The 21,302-nt window shown below is 36.9% G+C and overlaps 1 protein-coding gene across 1 annotated transcript; it reads left to right on the top strand.

Annotated features, from left to right (window-relative positions):
• Positions 1 to 15,311: 15,311 nt before the first annotated feature.
• LOC120766495 (glutamate receptor 1) lies at positions 15,312 to 19,166 on the top strand. The gene is made up of 6 exons (XM_040092046.1): positions 15,312 to 15,958; positions 16,450 to 16,621; positions 16,685 to 16,812; positions 17,717 to 17,887; positions 17,962 to 18,563; positions 18,639 to 19,166. Exons 1-6 carry the CDS (start codon positions 15,321 to 15,323, stop codon positions 19,022 to 19,024), a joined length of 2,097 nt encoding a protein of 698 aa, XP_039947980.1. The 5' UTR covers positions 15,312 to 15,320; the 3' UTR covers positions 19,025 to 19,166.
• Positions 19,167 to 21,302: the final 2,136 nt, after the last annotated feature.

The raw sequence follows: 21,302 nt of genomic DNA, 5'->3' as shown, positions 1-21,302 counted from the left end.
GCAGACTTCTTTGGTAGCCGATTTGCATACACACCACCAAGTGACCGGTTTTTCTCGTTTTCCTTTCTTAAGGTGTTAAGCAGTGTTAAAGAAGTTTTGCTGAAAGTTGACCCGCGACTTCGAAACTATTGCAAGAGCTTTGGAATTCAGCAAATTGAAACAACTCTCAATTGTAATTATTTTCTTTGCAAATTATGAGCGCTTAATTGTTGATCGCACTGAATTAACAACTTTTGTAGTCAGTAACGACTTTATTTATTTATTATTATGTGATTATACTGAGATAAAGAAAGGCATAATATATACTATCTAACTAAATCACAAGTTTCATAACCATCATGCATTAAGATGCTCTATGATTTTTTCCAACTTTTCGCGATCTTAGAATAATCATCTGCTTTTTTTGGTTTCAGTTTGCTAGGAGGAACAAAACCGTGACTAATATAAAGTGGATAGTAGAAATATGAATTGCATTTTATTTACGACACTTTAAAAGTTACCTAAAATGCATGCTTGCAACCTTTCAATGATGCAGATTAGAGTTATGTATATATCCACTTAAAACTCGACTCGGAGCGACTATGGTTAATCTAAAGTGCAGACTACACTTTTTCCCCAAAACACACATTCCGGATTTATTCAAAGTTACTCTGGAGCAGGTGAGGAGCAGTCTGTTTTGAGTTCAACTACCACTGAATAGACCCTTGTTGTAAAAGTAGAGCTCGCAGTTAGGTTCATTAGATGATATACATACAGGAAATGATGTGTATCATTAGCTGTGAATGTGTCTTAATGTAAAAATGAAAAAGTAATTTGAATCCGCTATTGCTGATCCGATCCGCTGGGGTGATTGCTCTTATATGCTGTCGGAACCCTTAGTTGCGCAATCTGAAGTATTGAGATTTGCAAAGGAATGATGTCTGATAGGCTTATGGGATCTCACTTAATTATACGATGGCTTTCACTCAGCTGCTTGGTGCTCTTTTATACTCTTCTACTTCGAGAGTAATGACAGTACAAGCGCTAGGCAAGTGGATACAGATTTATTAAGCTATGATCTGAAGTCTCTGGAAGTAAGAAACTTAAGTTGAAGATATGATCAGTAAGCTTATTTTTAACCCAAATATATAAAATTAGACATATTCAACTGCATACAGAAGTATCAGTGCTCGTTTATTTATATCTTTAAAAAATGCATGGTTCTGAGAAACAAAATTCTCGGCTTTTATGCACCACTGAAGTATGGTACTGCAAATCTAAAAGCGAAAATATTGTATATTTATAAAGACTGAACCAGCTAGACATTTTCCATGCATGCCACGTATAATATTTATACGTACTTGCGCGTCAGGTGACATAGCAACGTCTCATTGCAATGCAACGCAATACTGGCGCACGAAGTTGCCACTTCAAAGTTTCATTTGCTTGAAGCATTTCCCTTCTTATACCAAGGCAAGCATTGATGTAGGAAAACCATGTCTACAACAACGAAGTGGCGACTGTCGTCAGGAAGCAGCAAAGGATTACAGGAGGTGCGAGTATAAAGTAGTCGTTCCAGTTGCTATTTATAGTGTCCTTACAGAGACTATGCGCCGTTACTGCAGGCAATTATTTATTACCTATTTTATGGTCTGCATCGGTTGCAATTAATTTATACCTTTTACTTACTTGCTGTCGAGTACACATACTTTTTTCCAAGCTTTAATGCGCCAATTGTATTGCCTCCAACTGAACTATTCTTTTTTGTTTGCTTTGTTTTTACCTTTTGCTATTGCTGAAGGCAATTTATGCCACAAAAGCCGCTGCATTCAAGACATGAGACACAGGTAATATGCACGCTCTGAAGGTAAGGCAACAGAGCGCAAAGGCCATAGCGAAAATAAAAAAGAAGTTTAGAAAATCACAAGCAAAAGCAAAAACAAAGCACAAATAACTTGCAAGTCGCAACGATGGCTCAACACTGTAATCATTTATGGCGTTTAGTGTGTAATTTCACGTCTAATTAGTCATTTTTGCTGCAACTACTGTGTATATACTCGTATATGTAAAGATTGAGGCTGCTGTCTGCCTGCTCTCTCTCTCTCTCTCTCTCTGGCGGCATTTGCTAAGCATCGCCGCCACGAAGCCCACCAAGAAGTCGCGCTAACACAAGAAGAATTAATTTAAGCCCCACCTCTTGTGCCACCTTGCAGCCCAAGCGCCTGTGGATTTATTAGTTAACTTTTACACGGTGTACACCAGGGCGTATAAGTAACGGTCATACAATGGATGAATCACTGCGCGTTCAAGTGTCTGCCAGCAACGTTACTAAGCAGCGGTTGTAAGCAATTTCAATTTTTTTATTGTTGCATTGTTCATATATATAAGTGTGCACACACATACATATTTATATGTATGGTTCTTCCGGTATCTATCCTACTTACAGAGAAGCACTAACCGATTAACTTGTTTTTGTAAACATTATAATTTGCGCTAAATTACCGTGAAGATGAATAGTTTACGCGCAGCGTTTCCACGCCATTTTGCCACCCAGCACAACCGCTCAACACCAACAACAATAGCAACAACACCAAACAATTACTGGCAATCTAGAAAGCGGAGATTTAAGATTTAAGCCACTTACTGGGCTTCTTATTTTTAGTTCTACCCCATCTTCTGTTGCTCCGGCTAGAGTAAAGTTTTTCAGCGTTTTATTTTGTGTGCTGTGCACTTACGCACCGACTTACGTACATAAGCTAAAATCTCTTTCAACAAACTTTTGCCGTATCCGCTCGCTTCAATATGCTTATACCAAGCCATGTATCTACACAAATATATATATATGTATGTATGTCTTCCACGAATTTATTTATTGGCTTCCATAGACACGGTGTTGTGTTGTTCGGCAACTTGTTTAAGTTGTTTTTATAAATTTTTTTTTGTTGTTTTTGTTCTACAAGAAAAACTTCTCTAGAACAACTTTCACGCTTTTGACTCAGCGCATTTATTTTCGGTTGCATCGGCGAATGCAGCGCTGTAATCAGCATAAATTGTTTATTTTAAAAAGTTACTCAACTCAAATACGCAACTACAGCGTATGCATTATAGTGGGGAAATATTTTGCAAAACTCTGAAAAGTTTTTTTAAGAAATGGCTTTAATGAAAAATTTTCAAACATTTCATACAATTATAGAACATTTTTATAGCATTCACACATTTGCTTTGTTCCACTCAGAGTGTGGCAACGATTAATCCCACTTTCGTCTGTCAATCTTTGATCCAGATGGTCTTCACTTCCTTCATATTTTACTTTAAAAAAACTTCAAAAAATCACTATCATTCTCTGTAGTGAGCATCCGTGCTTCAAAGCGATGAAAAGTCTAAAAAATATATTCTAAACAAAATGTCTTAATACTAATTAATTTCAATTCAAGAAAGAGAAAAGCTCTGGAAACTCTGACCGAAATATTTGCAATTGTACGTATTTTTAAGTTTTTTAAGCTTGAAGCCCATAGCTTAAAATATCTCCACCAGCATTTTAAAGCGGGTGGCAACACTTTATATTTACTTTTCCACTTCTTCTTAAGGCATTCTTCACTCAATCTTTAAATAAATAATTTTTTTTTTCAGCGTTATCGAATTGAAACGTGAAACTCTATAGCAATTCTTTAAATCGTTTCAGAAATCAGTCCGTCCACCTTTTTCAAAAACAATACCTCAGCACCTTACCCAAAAGTACACTCACTCAAGTGCCAGCCTCCAGAGACTAGTTAAAATACATACAAACACATATTTCTAGTATTCATAATTTCGTTGAAAAACATTTTCCTCACCAAATTCCATGCAAACAGTGAGCGGATGTGCAATAAATCCGAATATCCACTTTGCATTAGCGCTTGAGTCGCCAGCACCAGAGCTGGTTTCCACGTGGGAGTTTGGTGTACGGTAAGTATTGGAAACACAAGTGTGAATATCTCGCAGCGTATGCTCGCTTTCAAATACTTTCACGCACACGAAAAATCATAAAAAGTTCAAAAAATCTGCTGCAACGAAAAGAAAACAGCTTTAAAGTATTAGAGGCACTCGAACAAAGCTTTTTATAATAAATACTCACAACGGAAGAAATGTGGCAAAGTGTGCTGTAATTAATCATTTGATGTGGCAAATATGTTTGCACAAGTAAATGGGGTGCACACTGGAGCCCATAAGCTCTCTTTGGAGCACCAGTATGTACAAGTAGGTGTGAGGTGGCAGACATTTGTGCAAATGGATCGATTAGAACGCCATATGCCACACATGCACCCAGCCAACGGTGTCAAGAAACAGCTACAAGCTAATATATATATATGTATATATCTGATATATATACATGATATATATAAGTTTGTGTATACATATATGCATGCATATATCTCTCCTAAGGCGAAACGGTGTCCTGACACGTGAGGTGTGGCGGAGAAAACTTTTTGTATTTGCTTGTGGTTGAAGTGTCATTGCCATCTGTATGACACGGCTTAAAATGCTGAGGCGATAAGTTGAAACTTGTTTTCTAAACATGCATTATTTTATTTAAATAATTCAACAAATGCTCGTATAGAGACAGAATTATGAGCTAGTATTATTGGTATTATTCTAGCAGTATATATATATCATATTTTGTGTGCAGTTTTAAAAGTTTTTAATTGCTTTTATATCTTTAATATTAAAAATATCGTATGGGCATTAGCAACTTTTTTGAAACTAATATCACTTGTATACCTTTCGATCCTTCTCTTTTCTAATTCTTTTACATAAGCATAATTCATTCCCAGCTCAGGCTGGAAGTGATGTGGGCGAGTGCCGGTCACTTGACGCATATGTGCTAGTATTTGGATGGCGCATTTTGAGCGCTGCAACACAAATATGAGAGTCCCGAAAATCAATTATTACTTAGTTATAGAATAATATAGGCATATAATAAAAACAAAACCTTAATATTCTTAATATTATTTCAAGTAATGGTGTTCAAGCTTAATTTTGTTATAAAGTAATATCATCAACAACAGTAATCGGTCAATTTTTCTAAAAAGTCAATATTTTTCTAAAAGGTCAGCTATAGATACCGGGGTGGGAAAAATCTTTTCGTATTTTGGCAATGGATGTCGTTGCAGTCGTATATCTCCAATCACATTGTATCATACCATATAGTGTTGGAAAGGCGAGACTTTAAGCTTCATTTAACCAAAAAAATTGCTATATCAGTTTGTATAGTACAACAATTGTTCGCTCGCTTCCTTTCTCGAAATTTCAATGTGAAAGATGCTGCTAAGGAACTTAACATTCATCATCAAAAGGTTTTGAACTATTTAAAAAAGACTGGCTACAAAAAGAAACTCGATGCTTTGGTACCACATGAATTGTCTGTGAAAAATTGGATGAACCGAATTAACATCTGCAATTCTTTGCTGAAACTAAATGAAGTCGAACAATTTCTGAAGCGGTTGGTAACAGTAAATGAAAAGTGGATCAAATACGACATTAATTTCTGAAAAAGATCATGGTCCAAGCGTGGTGAAGCTCAACAAATGGTCGCAAATACAGGATTGACGCCTCCAAAGGTTATACTGAGTGTTTGGTGGGATTGGAAAGGAATCATCCACTATGAGCTGCTCTAGTCTGGTCGAACGAGTGATTTTACATTTTACTGCCAACAACTGAGATTGAAGCAAGCAATCGAAAAAAACGACCAGAACTGATCAACAGAAAGGGCTTCGTCTTCCATCAGGACAACGCTAGACCAAACTTTGATGACTCGGCAACTAGCATTTGTTTCGGTCAATACAGAACTCACTTAATGGAGTAAAGTTGGCTTCAAGGAAAGCCTGTGAAAAAACTTTATAAACCACCGTCAATCCCGTTACTTTTTATTTCCCAAAGGTGATTTATCCAAAGAATGTTTGTTACAAATTCATGCATATATATTTTTTTTTAATGTCGAAAGAATATATGAGACATTTGTGGAGCCTACTCTCACCGTAACAGAATTTTCGTGGAAAGCTTCATGCGCTGCTACTTTGGTAGTAATCTCCAACAAGTGTCGCATGTGGTTGGATATCCTTCGAGAAAAGGATTCCAGTATTTAAATGTGCTCAGGCTCTCAAGGCCTTTTTACGACGCAAAGTCGACCAAGCTGTTTTCTCACTTGTCAAGCTTTTTTTCAGACTTATTCCGGCTTTTATATTGAATTTTCACAGCATTTATAGCTCACATCGCTATTTAACACTGTCGGCACAAGGGCATACATTATTATGCCCACATACATATTCAAGGTTCACGTCATTGTGTATGTGCATATGAACGTGTATTTGTATGCGGGCTTAAAGCGAAGACCTAAGTTGACTGGCTAGAAGGCTGGCAGCTTGGCAGCCACGATGGTGCAGGTGAGCGAGTAAAGTGTGATGCAATAAATCTTCTCGAAATGCGCCGGGTATTGTTCGCATCCCAAATACAGCAACCACACACACACACGCATACCTGCACAGTAAGCTGCCCGGCACGCAAATACATAAATGTCAAGCACACAGCTAAAGCCGACAGCCAACTTGTAGGTGTATGTGTGTGCGCGTGCACAATTACCTCAACATGTGTATGCATGTGTGTCGGTGTGTGTGTGCTTTTAAAGTCGCTTGCAGTGAATAAAATATACGACCATAAAATGGGGAAATTGTAGGCGTTTTACTGGCTTTTAAGTAATCCGTAAAAGCGGTAAGTGCCAACGGCAGTGCTAATATTCAGTATTTTATTATATTTAAATATGCTCTGACAAAGATGCAATTACTTGCATTAGCAGTGAATTTTTTGCCTTTTTTCTTTGTTCTTTTGCAGGGCTTTCTTTCATCGTCTAGCTGCACACATACCCATCCTACTTCCATTGTACTAACACATACGCAAACTTTTGTAATTTTTTATGCACAAAGCAGTTCGCTTACCTTTAGCCGGTGGCTGGTGGCTGGGCCTCTGTGAATTTATTTGTTGCCAACTAAAATGAAGGTTTGTAGTTATGGCACTTTGCTGGCCGTGTGTGTGTCCGGGTGCGGCTGACGGTGCTTGACTAATAGAATGTCTTACTAAATCGTTTGTTTGACTTATGGATTTTGCTTAAAGTACTCTTTCACTTGGTGTGTTTTGTAAAGCTAAGGGCAATCACGGATTGAATTTTTCAGCGGAAGGACGCAATTTTCATGAACTATGAGGTGTATGTATGTCTTGTGAATGTAAAAGGAGCAACAGTAACAGCTGGATTTAATTCTTCCACTGTAAATGTTATTTTATCTCCAAGTATTCGAATTAGAAAAATTACGTTGCATGGGATGACTGATGAATTTTCACATAAGTAAATTCAAAAGAAATATAGATTTTTTTGTAAAAATTTTGAAAAATATCAAATAATAAAATCACAACTAAGACACACAACCTAGGAGACATGCAAAGTTTGCTCAAAACCGCAATGTTGCATAAAATAAAAAATTAATAATAAGTTTTTTAATATACTAAATGCATAGCACCGATGGCACCGAAGATTAGACAAATAAAAAATTATCTCATGAAAAACACTTCGCAGCGATAAAATCGTGTGACCAACAAAAGTGCCACGATAAATATGGTCGCCCGTGGCCTGGTCAACCGCGATTAGGCACATCACGTACAAACATACACACGACCGCACTCAAATAATTCCCAGAGCAGCAGATAAACGCATAGAACAATGCTTAGTAGGGAGGAAAAATGCCAGCGAGCATAAGCGAGCGGTCGAAAATTGCGCATATTAAATATGCGCCAGGCGTTTCACACCCAAGTCGGCCGGAAAGCATTCGTAATACTACCGATGCTGCAGTAAGTAAAAGTGCGACGAGGCTATTCGTTGAGATATTTTAACGCTGTCCGACTTAAAGTAGCAAAATTCTTCTAAATTGTGTATTTTTAAAAGTATGTTCATAACCCATATTGCTCAGGTTTTCAAAGGGATCATTTAATCCTATGAATTTCACATTCCATTGTTTCACTTGATATTAATGATGATATAAAACACTTTAAAGAGACTTCTGAACCTGCCTTTATATTTGAAGGAAAGTATCGAGATATACAGAAATGCTTTTGTAAGTTACATAAGCAGCTTAAGTCTAGCATAAATAAATGTAGTTCGATAATCACAAACTTTCGAAGGTATGAAATAAGATCCTACAAATCGGTGTTGATACTAAGTACTAAGAGAGTTCTATCGAGTCCTAAAGATAAACGCAATAGACCTTTTAAAATCAATCTTATGACCAAAGCTTGCATTATTTATGTATACATAAAAATTCTAAAATGTTTAAGCCATTTTAAAGCAATTGAAATGTAGAACTGTTTATGAAAGATATATGTACGTATACGCTCGTCAAATACTACTACATGGACAAGTGATACTTGAGTAAAAAATAAGAAATTTTGATGAAACTTGATACGTGTGTTCCTTGGTACTTTCGGTTGGATTATTCCAAATTTAGACAAAAAATTTTAATTCGATACAGAAAATCGAAAAATTAAGCATCCACGCTGCCCCGCCCCCAATAAATTTACGGAGCATAAAGTGTCACACAAACCACGAAAGCTATAACGACTAAACATGTTGATTAGACGTCGTTTCCTCCGCCTCACACAGTGTACTAAAGGGCAGTATCGTATGCTAACCGATATATTGGTTAGTGGAAAAAGTATTTTCGTGTTTCTAATCAAACTTCAACTAATTTTTTTATTTATGCTAATATATAAATAAACAAATATATACCATTTTGGTCGAACACTTTTTGCACTTTTTCCGCTAGAGACATCGTGCGATCATTGTAAAGCGAAATTTCGAAATTTCCGGAACGGAAGCGAGTCAACCATTGTTGTGCTACACGAACTGATACAGCATCGTCTATGTAAACTTCACAAATTTCATTGGTGGCTTTGGTGTTCCCTTTTTATATAAAAATTTCAAAATTTAGCGAACTTCTTCATTATTTTCATTCATTTTTGAACAGCTGTAACTTTTTTTCAATTTCCCCGAAATTATTATTTTTTTTTTAATTTAATTTCTTGGTTAAATGAAACTTCAAGTCTGATCTTTACTCACCAACACTATATGCTATGACACAATATAATTGGTAGCACTGAAGATATACGACTGCAACGACATCTGTTGGCCTTTTTAGACTACTCAATATATTTTTGCAAACAAATAATTTAAAAAATTGTATTTACCCGATCCCACTTTACTATCAATCAGAAACTGTTCCACAATGTCACTATGACAATCCAACGTTTTAAACAGTAACAAGGATATTACGATATTTTGTCCACTCAACGTAAATTTTTTCGACAAGTTGACTTATAATGGATAAAACCAAATTTTCAGCTTTTCATAAAAGTAGAACTGAGTTTTCGACAGGCACACTAATTGCCCCAGCTGACAGATGAAATGAGTGCACATAGTTTCTTCTTTTTTAATTCACATATCACACATCAATTTTTTCTGGCATTTTTGCATAAACCGCTTTTTCTGCCAGTCCTTCCAAATCCTACTACATTCCTGCTGCACCTTTACGCATTGTCCTGCTAAAATTTTATGGAAATATATTTATACGCCAGCATATACAATGCATTAATAGTTTTTATATGAAATAATTTTCATGTGAAATATGCAACCAAACCCAGTGTTTCAACATTATGGCGCTCTCTGCCCCACCGCTCCCCCGACTAAGCCAAAGCCTGGTGTCACTTAACCGTAATCGGCTTGCGACTTGCGTAGGTGGCAGCAGGTAGTAAATATCAGAGCAGCGCGGGAGTTCTGCGCCGTGTTTGAGGTCGTGGCGCAAACTAGTAAATTACAAAAGCAGCCTGCATAAATAAAAACAACAATAGCAACAGCGGCACAGTCGCAATTTGAATAACGAGCAACGGCACAGCATCGACTAGCAAATGTCGACATTATTTGTGATGCCGTTATTTTGGTTGTTATGCCTTGATGTTGATTTTAATGCTAGACGCCTTTTGCCGTTGCTATTCTTGTTGTTATTGTTGTTGCTGCTGTTCTTGTTAGTTTTGGCTCTTGTGTTGCGTGTGGCAACGCTGCACATGCCAACGCAATACACAGCGACACGCCAGTGCTGCGACTATGAAAGGGTTCCCGGGAGCGAGGAGAGAGGGAGGGGTGTGTTGGATAGATATATGTATGTATGTAGGTGGATGTGTATGCGTACGTGCTTGTACTGCTAACGATAAACCAAATAACAATGTTGCAAAAACACTGCGATAACAACAACAAATTACGGTTGCACGAGAGATACGCACACATGCAAATTTGTAATTATATATAAGTGTATGGGTAACATACATACAATAAAATGTATGGTAGTGTGTCTGAAATCACAACTCTTTAGCAGAACAACAAAGCGTAAAAGCCGAGCGAAAATATCGCATATAGGCAAAAGATGTCGCCTGTGTGCGCTAACATCCGCATCCGCATCCGCCAAATCGTACAACTTAGTCTGCTGCCCGCGCCTCTCGCTCTGCCTACCCACAATCTGTACATTTTATTACCACTCTGCAGCGCCCAAGCATGCATGGATGTGTGTATGTGTATGTGTGTGTGCATTCATGCTCATATGTGTGGGTAACACTAATTGCCAAGCATTAAATTGTTGTCACTCACTTTGCTGCAACGTTAAGTGCGCCCGCGGGCATAGCAAGCTAACCGCCGCCGCCACCACCAACTCCTGCTCCAGCTGGTGCATGGTGCTCCAACCCTGCAAAGTCTAACAACGCACCCGCAGAATGGCGTTAGCTTGTCGAAGAAGTGTGTGACGTTGTCGGGTTCAAAGTGCATTGTGGTCTCCTACTTTATGCTCATGTTCAACAGTGCTGTCTGATTGTTGTCGCAATTCTCCAACAGCTTGCTCTTTTTCGGTCCAACATTATATTTTTAAATCGCACACTCCCACATGTGATTGCATATGTGTGTATGCATGCATGTTTGTAATGCTCATGTCTTTTGTGTTCTTCTTCTATGACTTTGCACTATTTTTCTAATGGTTGACAACTCATTAGCCTTTCACGTATTTATTGTTAGCGCTGCTTTAATATTTATGTTCATGTATGTGTGTGCAGTTATCTGCAACTTTTAATTACTTTAATTTGAAATCACAATCGTGTCTAATGCAGATAAAAAGAACAATTCTTTCAGTGTAATAATACTTTGAATCTATATATATTGTATATATAATATATATTTAAGAATTTATATGAGTGTAGTCGTGATAATAAACTATAAATTATATAAATCTGTAGATAGTAGCTAGCCTCTAGCTATCACCGGAACAGTTGCTCAAAAGACGATTTCAAATACTTGTGTGGCATCATTTGGACTTTATGTGTACCGTTCATTGACTTATGGAAATTTTAGATATGCCATCTGCACCAAGTTCTGCATCCATTATATACATCTCAAAGGTCGAAGACTAAACATCAAAATACCCGAAAGAGTAAGGTTTTAAATATATAACTGGGACCAAAATTACTAAAAATTCTTTTATATTAGAGTGTAAGTTGGTTGATGGGCATCCCTAAGGAAGGCTCTCCAAGTACGAGCTCTTAGTTGTAACGGTAGGGTTCTCCGCCTAACAGTTTCCTATTTTTGAAAAAAATGTTTCGTTTTCTACTCTCCACCCGGCACACACGGCTTCAAGCGCAGAGAAGGAGGGAGTTGAGGATTTCCCCACAACAAGTTGCCCATCGGGATAGGAAACTGAGAGCTTGCTGTTTCTTAGAAGGACAGAAGCAGATTAACTTCCACTGTGAAAGCGCGGCGTCCACAAACTTGACCGACGGACTAGTAAAAGTGAAGTTTGACGTAGCCCTAATGAAGGAACCAAAACTGTAAAAGGACAACTACTCCTACTACTCTTTGCCAAAATCTTACAAATTGATCAATCTTCCATTCTTCCTACTACGAAGTATAAAGAGAATCTGCGACGATCTGATCAATCGATAAATCCCGTTTGGAATTGAGGCAACACGCGTCAAAGGAAAATCGTTTGATACAGCCCTATATGAGATAGTCGGGACAATTATAAGTTCCTTAGATAACCAAACGCATTCATTAACGTGGAAGGAGCATTCAACAATCGGCTGTCGCTTCTTTAATCAGAACCTGTTGGCCTGGGTAAGTCACAAGCTAAAAAATAAACAAGCCATATACGACAACCAGCTCAAACCAGCTGTCAAATAAACACCTGTGTTTGACATTTTTATTCTTATTTGCCAAATTACCATGCAAAAACTTATATCGAAAGAATGAATAAAAATCATCAAAGTTTATTTCCCAAATAAACTTTCTCTTCATTTCGGGTCATTGATATTTTGACTTTGATTTTATTTTAGGTCTTTTCAACCAAAGTAAGCTAAATATTCCCTATTTTTTTAAATTTGTGACTGAATTGACTATCATATCATTTTATGTTCACATATGTAAATATACATACATATGTACATATGAGTCTACAGAAAATTATTCAAAATATTATATGCTCCTGACTCTATGTAAGTCATGAGTTGAAAACCCTAAGTTAGCAAACCTTAACTATTTGACTAGAGTGTCAGCTGACAATCATTTCGTTTATGCATTTTACGTAACTCTAATGTGCATGTTATGGTTGAGAGAATTTGAGTTCGCATTTCCATCTTCAGATGACTGCTAAGTATTTCATTTTCGTAATGGAAAGGAGTCTAGCATCTTGTAAGAACGAATGTATTCATATATGTATATTTATAATGAAAAATTATTTATATAGGAGCATATAGTAAATTGCAAAAATCTTGTAGTAAATAATTTAGCGTAAACGAAAACTTCAATATAGTCTTAGTTCTGCTTTAACTCTCCCTTCTTGTGATTATTTAATTATTTACAATTTTCGTAAATACTTTGGAAGGCGGCAGTCTCTTTTGAAAGTATATTGGTCTACAGTAGATTGAATATATTAAATAGTCTTATTTTAATAGCTGGCACAATGTTATTATTCATAAGTAATTGCAACAGCATAGAACTACATAATTAATATGCACATACATATAGTTTAAGCAAAAAGGAGTTTAAGGACCGAGCATTGTTCAACGAATCCTTCGCATAATTCTTACGATTTCTTAAACTGTAAATAATTCATAATTGTGATAACTGAACGCTTTAACATTAGCTTAAGGAAACTAAGATGAATTCAAGTGTCAAATACTATATATGTAAATAATTATGACTCATAAGCCAGGCCAACTAGCTGGAATCGAAGTTAATCGCTTTAACAAACTTGTAATTATATTTGAGTACGCAACTTATGCTCATATACCCAGATATGAATTGCCGCTTCAGGAAAATTTAATTTTGCCAGCGCTGCAATTGCTTTTGATGAAAGCAAAATGTGACTATAAATGAAAATGGGATTGGGATCATAATGACAAGGACTGCGGCTGCAGTACTGCAATACACGCATATTTAACGTATATATACTTGTGTGAACTGCCACAGTGTTTGAAAATTGATATGCCTTAATTTTAACAATTAATATTGTAATAAGGAAGAAACATCACAACAAACTCATCACATATATATAAATATCTCCGAAAATTCAGCATAAAATCATAATATACCAAATTTTGCTAAAATGAGTTTCCTTTAGAATAAATAGCATTATTTTGGGACGCAGTCACAAGTATCCACGCATTGATATACTCATTAACAGTGGTCTTTCTTGGTGACTGCTTTTAGAGTTGGAATTGAAATATTTAAATTTTTAAAATTATAGATACACCCTTGAGATGAAAAATTATATGGGCTAGGGAAAAAAATATTTGTGATATCCCAGACAATGATGTTTTAGAACCACCCTTATAGGAATATAAAAAATTGTATGTACTTCTCAGTATGAAATATCGAATTTTGCATACAAGAGCAATACACTTATTGCTTGAAGTCATAATCTCAATTGAGTTCTGCTTATGTTATTGAATTATGTGGCAACGTAACTATGTTGCGAGTTAATGCAATGAGTAATCAGTTAACAAAAATTTGTGAAATTGTGCTCATTTTCATCTTTCCAATCGTCTGATTGTCTTTGTGTAAAATATATTGAACATTAATTGAGTTATTTGAATTCAAATTTTGTAAAACAGAAAATGTTATGTTTATATTCATCTTCTTATTGCTCACTACTAATGACGTACAATATTTTATTTCAACACCAAAACTCTTAGGTCAAATATTGATGAAAAGTAAAGTTTTCCAATACTTAGAGTTCTCCAGAATCTCATCTACTGGAATATAAATATTTTCTCTACTTTATAAGGATCTGGTACCATCTGCAGAAGCTGTGTGGAAGAAGATGAGTTGGAAGCAACTCATCACTTCTATTGACTGTCCCATGTTTGGGAGGTCAAGCCTTAAAGACTTGGGAGCGCATACCTTCAGACGTTCTACACTTGCTGCTCGGTCTAACGCTTTGGAGAGCTAGTTTTGCTGAATTTACAGTCCTCGACCGGGTAGAAAACTGATTGACCATTTAAGCGCCTAATTGCATTGCAAATAATAATAATGTTTACACTTACGTATGTATCGCTTAAAATCGAAATGGCATTCAACAAAACATCTCCTACTTACTAAATTTCCGTCGGGCAGCCATTACCGTTATGTGCGTAGTACGTGCTTTAAATGCGACAAAAGCGAAATTAAACTGATGATGACATTGACAATAATGGCGACAATTACGCTTTTTGCAAACATTTCTTGCAACAGTTGTGATTGCCATTCTAAAACCAACAACAACGCAATTACTTGCCCATCGCAAAAAAAAGCAGCTAAGTGGTTTAAGTAACTGTTGTGACACCTGTGACAAATCGACGCTGATTAACGTTAATGCGATAATTAAGGTGCCGTTATGTACGTGAAGGCATGCCGCACTGCAGGTGTTGCAATAAACCGATTTTTGTTGTAAATATTACTGTTGCAAATTGAAGTTGCAAGACTTCTAGCGGTAAATGTTGAATTTTGCTGCAGTGAAATGTAAAGTATTAAAAATCAATTGTGCTAAATAATGCAGCGAAATATATTTTTAAAGGGGGTAGTCGTTTTTGCTTGATAGGCCAACAGTACTTTTCTAGGGCACATCATGCTTCAGTCACTGACTCAAATTGCCTTCCATTTGCCTTTCCATTTGCCAATTATCCGACACTTTGCTATATAAAAGCGTCAATTTTTGCTACGCACTTGTCAGGCGCGACAACGACAAATCAGTGCAATGGCCGCCACAAAAGGCGCTACTACGGCTCGACGGCAGACACTGGCGACGGCACTGCTTTGTGGACGCACTAGTCTCATCACAACTGTCATATTGCTTTTATCCAAGTGCAATCTCTGTGTTTCAGCGGCCGCGAATGCTTATGAATTTGACGCTTTTGCTGACGTTTTGAAACAACAACACCTCCATCATGCCATTATCGCCTACAACAGCGACACAGAGCAAGCACAACAGCAGGCGGGTTTGCTAAAGGATAATGCATTACGTGCACTGCTTAATGTGGCATCACTTCAGTTTTATGATGTCCATCAAGCGAAATCCGCTAAAAACGCTACCGATTTTCAAAGACTCTTCTATCATGACTCACCGCGCGTCGGTATCTATGTGGCCCAGCTGGAGGATGTGTTGTTGCAGCAGTATGTTTTGGGCTCAAATGTGATTAGTGTTGACACCATCGATGCTGGTGGATATAGAGTGCGTGTCGATGTGGGCTCGCGTTTCAACAGTTCTCGCATCTGGTTCATAATGTCCAAGCAACGTACGGTGACGGCAGCGCTGGCGAATGTGCGCCGCGTGATGACGCCACTACCAGTGAATATAAGTGCGGACATTACAATCGGTGTCCGGTTGGATGGCAAGTGAGTGTGAAATATACTACAATAAATTGGATTATTCTATAAGAATGCTACAGAATATTTGTGGTGAGATGGAGACTCTGTCTCAAAGTATTTGACTTTGTCGGGAGATTTGTTGAATATTCCCGGCAAATAAAGACACGATGTGACCAACGATTAACCGAGCCGTTGGTGAAAACTGACCTATGACAAAGAAGACTGTAAAGAAAAATAATAGTATCTGGTGAAAGAAAGCAAAAGAACTGGAGACCAAACGCTTAAAATTCCGACTGAAAGAAAAACTTTCTTTTTTTACTAGGAGCAATATTAATTCTATGGAATTTTTGTGATCAGAATGAATTCGAAGGAAAATTCGGTATCCAAGTCCACAATATACTAAATTTATGTAGAGAAATTGGTTCCCATCTGCTCTGCCGCCAACTTAGTCATTAAGTAATTAATATTTCTTTCGACTGCGACTAATTATTGCAATTGATTTATTCTTTCGATTTCAGCAATACAATACAACTCTTCGACATTTACAAAATACAAAAAGATTGGTTGGATATTGAACCGAAAGGTTATTGGAGCCCCGCTGAAGGTCTCAAACTTAATTTACGGTTCCATCAAACCTTCGTCAACAGGCGTCGCAATTTTAAGGGTCTACAATTAGTAGGTGGAATAGTGGTGCGTATACTTGACAGACTTATTTTATTCAAGAGATAATTTCTCAGACCTTAATCTCTTTAGATACGGGAACAGCCTGCCGATATGACTGAATTGGACTATTTGAACTCCTTGTACCATAAAAATTTTGACCCCATGCAAAGGAAAACTTACCAATTGGTTAAGTTAATGGAACCAATATTTGACGTAAGGTAAATTTTTTTTAATTATTCTACACATTATATTACTTTATAAGCAGAACCGCTCGCTAATATTTCGTAGAACTAATTCATCTCAAATAAAGGGTTTGTGTCTTAACTTATCCACCTTTCCCTCCATTACCTACCTACTCTACACCTTATGCTACATTAATATCGTACAACTTTCTTCACATCTAAAAATTATTGTTGTCATACATTTAAAAAAATAAAATTAATAGGGATTTCGATTACGTTTGAGAACATAACAAGAAAAATGTTAACTTCGATGTTAACTTTATATTCCAGTAGATGAGATAATACGGTTCGCTAAACTCCAAATTCCTTGTAAGAACTTTGATAGCTCAGTTTGAATGGCAGCCAAATGATATAAATCTATAACAATGCCTTTGACAGTAACCCGTGCCAAGTTTTTTAAAGATATCAGAAGTACTTTATTCCGAGCATACAGTTTGTGTGACAACTATATGCTATAGTGATCCGTGATCGACCGTTCCATAAAATGAGCAGCTTCTTGATGAAAAAAAGTCGGGTTCGAAATTCCAAATCAATATCTCAAAAACTACGGGACTAGTTCGTGTTTATACAGACAGACGAAAAAGCCGTAAGACGGACCAAGCTAAATCTACTCAGTTCGTCACAATGGGCATTACTTCCATTTGGGTATTACATACATCTTGGCAAGCTTAATATTTCCTGTTCAAGTTATGAGAAAGAAAAAAAACACCGAGCCATAAAAATAAGGTTATATTTATCCAGCTAACATAGAGAACCGTCTAGCTGTGCTAAAACATAGAAAATATAAACAAAAATGAAAATCTATGAATATTTGGAAACTAACCTCGGAATTAGAAACATTTCTCGTGTGCATTTATAACATCACTTTCAAAATTTCCAGCTTTCAACCAGCACTGAGAAAAACTTGGGGTGAGCAGGCGCCTAATGGCAGCTGGGATGGTGTTATGAAATTATTGCTTTCCGGTGAGGCGGAATTTTCACTATGTCCTATGCGTTTTGTACCAAACAGGGTACATTTAATACATTACACAATAGCGGTACATACGGAATTGTAAGTAGAATCCTCATACCTCACACGTCCTTCAAAATAAGTTAGCTTTGCTTTTAACATCAATATCTTCGCAGTGTCTTCTTCATATTCCGTCATCCGCATCGCAATGACATTCGTAACATCTTCTTTGAGCCGTTTGTCGAAGAGGTCTGGTACACTGTTATCGCGATCGTTGTCTTAACCATTTTATTGTTGCAACTACATTTGCATCACGAAAATCGCTTCTTCATAAACAAAGATCCACATTTTCAGACGCGTTTCGATTATGCGATTTTCTCCATATTGGAAGCATTTTTCCAGCAAGGACCCTCAAACGACGCCTTCACCGCCACCTCAACGCGTACGCTCATTTTCTCTGTTTGCCTGTTTAGCTTGTTGTTGCAACAGTTTTATGGCGCTTTCATTGTGGGCTCACTGCTGTCCGTCTCACCGCGCACAATAACCAATTTGGAGGCACTATACAACAGTAGCCTCGATATCGGCATAGAAAATATACCATATAATATTGAAACCTTTGAGAAAACTACAGTGCCGCTAGGGATGGCAATCTACAAAGAGCGTGTTTGCAAGAACCGTGAGAGAAATATTTTATACATCGAAGAGGGCGCTGAACGCATAAAGAAGGGCGGTTTTGCTTTTCATGTATCGGCTAATCGCATGTACTACATACTGAAAGGTATAATTTGAAATGACAATAGAAAATAATTTCAAAACTTATTAATAAATAAGTACTTTCGCAATTTTTTTCTAGAATTACTAAGCGAAAAGGAATTTTGCGATCTGCAAGATGTGCCATTCATTCCACCCTATCGCATTGGTATTGGTATAACGAAAAGTTCACCGTTTCGCGAATACTTCACAACATCGATTGCGAAATTTCATACCTCCGGGCTCTTGCAACATAACGATAATCAATGGCAATTACCACAACTGGATTGTAGTCTAAGTCAGAATTATGAGGTCGAAGTAGATCTACAGCATTTCTTACCGGCCCTACTTTTTTTAGTATCTGCTATGCTTCTTAGCCTGGCTGTATTAATTTTGGAAATCATCTACTACAACTTGGAGAAAAGCACGAAGTTGGCACGTTTGTGTCCAAGAATAATGCCGAAGCCCAAACTGGAGTTTATAAATTGAAAAATGTCGCCGTTTTGGAAGAAATTTTAAGAATAAGCTTATAATTTTAAGCTTCAAATATGTTTAGTGCCTAAAGCTTATATTATTAAGTCAATAAAAACTAATATTTATATTAATAAAATGAGATATATGTGAGATTAAATCTGTATTAACGTTCAGTTTCATTAAACGCCAATAGGCACAGGTACTTTGAACAAGGAATACTTGCGCCGTTTCTGGCAACCGGGACTGTCATCGATCCCAGCACTCAGTTACTGTATACACAATTTTTTCAAGAACACACTTTTGTGAGGTTTTGACGGAAAAAAACCATCAACGGCATAATTTCCTGATGTTAACCGAAAATATTTGTACACAAACCATTATTCCAAGACTCAACATAAACGAATTCGTTGGTAGACTCTTCATTTTGCTCTCGGCGAGTGCCATTTCGTACCAATAATTGAGTTTCAGAGATCCCAGGGATTGTTATAATATAATTTCATATAATTCAGAATTAAAGAAAGAGGGTATGTTCCCACCCGAATAAAAATGAGAGAATCAGAAATATGATAAAAATGTTCAAAAATTTGAGAAATAGGGATCATATTTATATTGGCCGGAGATCGGAGGACGGAGAAAGATTATATTCTAGAGCAACAGAAATAAAAATTAGGAATACCGTGGTAAAACAGGACATGATACAGTCAGTTGATGAATAAGTTAAAGAATGCTTTCGGTGGTTGAGAAATGAAGTGAGGCAATGCTAAAAGAAATGTTTGGCTTGTGAAAGACAAGACTTTGAAACGCTGATAAAAAGGAATATTGTCACAAAGTTCTACCATTAGGTTCTGCTACCTTAAGAAGGAAGCCTTGCGACTCAAGTAAAATCCATTATAGGTTTATGGAAGTAGTAGTTCGCTAGAAAACGTTAAATTAAGCACTGAAAATTTCCGCCCAATCATTGAAGGAGTTGATATCTTCTAAAATATATGTTCATATGTTCGCCCTCACTATTGTATTATTAAATGGATTTCCTAATTTTCTTATACTTAAATTAATCAAACAATACAAACCATAGATAGTATCTTGAACTGTGCACTTCCAGTTTATCTCTAGAAATTTTTAATTTAATCTGCGAACTGTCAATGCCAGCAGTTCGCAACATTTAGCCACACGCTCACCATACAGCCCGCGAGCACATCACTCAGGCCTTAAGTGTCCATTGCGGTTGAAGTGTGTACTGCAAGCGCGTACCTCGACAACGTAATAATTACAAGCGCAGCAGTAATTGCTGCAGAAACAGTAGCAACAGCGTATGGAGTTTTAATTAAAAACCTGCTGATGGACATGATGAGCTGCTGAAAGATAATGGTGCAACTCAGACATGGGTCAATTACTCAAGTGTGGGTAGCAGAATCGAACGATGAAGACGAAGTAAAGAAGGGTAGAAAATGAAAAAGGAAAATACTTTGCAGTGGGAAAGTGGGTAAGGAAATGTCTGGTGACGGTGATGCGAAAAACATTAGTAGAACATTCGGTGGAAAATATTATAGACTGATAGAACTTCTTGTATATCAACCAAAGTTGCGATAGACGAATTCCTCAACCTTACCCCATATACTGTGGAAGTGGATTAAATAGAATGATAACCGTTATGTTGAAAATTACTACAAAGACGTCAGAAGCATTATGGGTTACAATAAAAATGGTAGGGCAGGGAAGCCACAAAGAGCAATGCTAGAATCAAATAATGAGCGGACCAACTTTGGATGAAATCCTGAAAACACTTTGCACATCTAATTTCTTTAAATTATTTCATGCGATTTCTAGAAATGGTCGAAATCGGACTATACCTTTTCAAGCCATTAGAATGCGAATATGTGAACCTCAATATGTACAGCTGACATTCTTTAGTAAACCGAAAATTTCGGCCAAGCTGCCAGAAAATTAATGAAAACATTATTCTGATAAAATACGGCCTTATGTCAAAAATCGATAAAAACGAGTCAATATTTCCTTTATATCGTATATATCGGTCAGTCTGTAAGATATCTTAAAGAAATTTAGTAAAAAAGGTTTTCTAATAGTAGTGGGTTCTAATACCGAAAACAGGTTAAGCTGATGTCAGAATCTAGCAAATATTTGAAGCCTCCAGTGTCGAAAATATTACCGAAAGGAACGACAACCTGAACTACGCCAAACTAGCCCGCTGCTTGCTTGCTCTTCTCAGCACTAATATTACATGTGCTTATCAGTATGAGGCTTACCACTAATTTACAACTAAAAGGTAATTAGA

Source organism: Bactrocera tryoni, chromosome 1, assembly GCF_016617805.1.
Source record: "Bactrocera tryoni isolate S06 chromosome 1, CSIRO_BtryS06_freeze2, whole genome shotgun sequence".
NCBI lineage: Eukaryota > Metazoa > Arthropoda > Insecta > Diptera > Tephritidae > Bactrocera > Bactrocera tryoni.
Note: the sequence above shows the minus strand (reverse complement) of the source record. Positions and strands in the feature narration are given on the sequence as shown.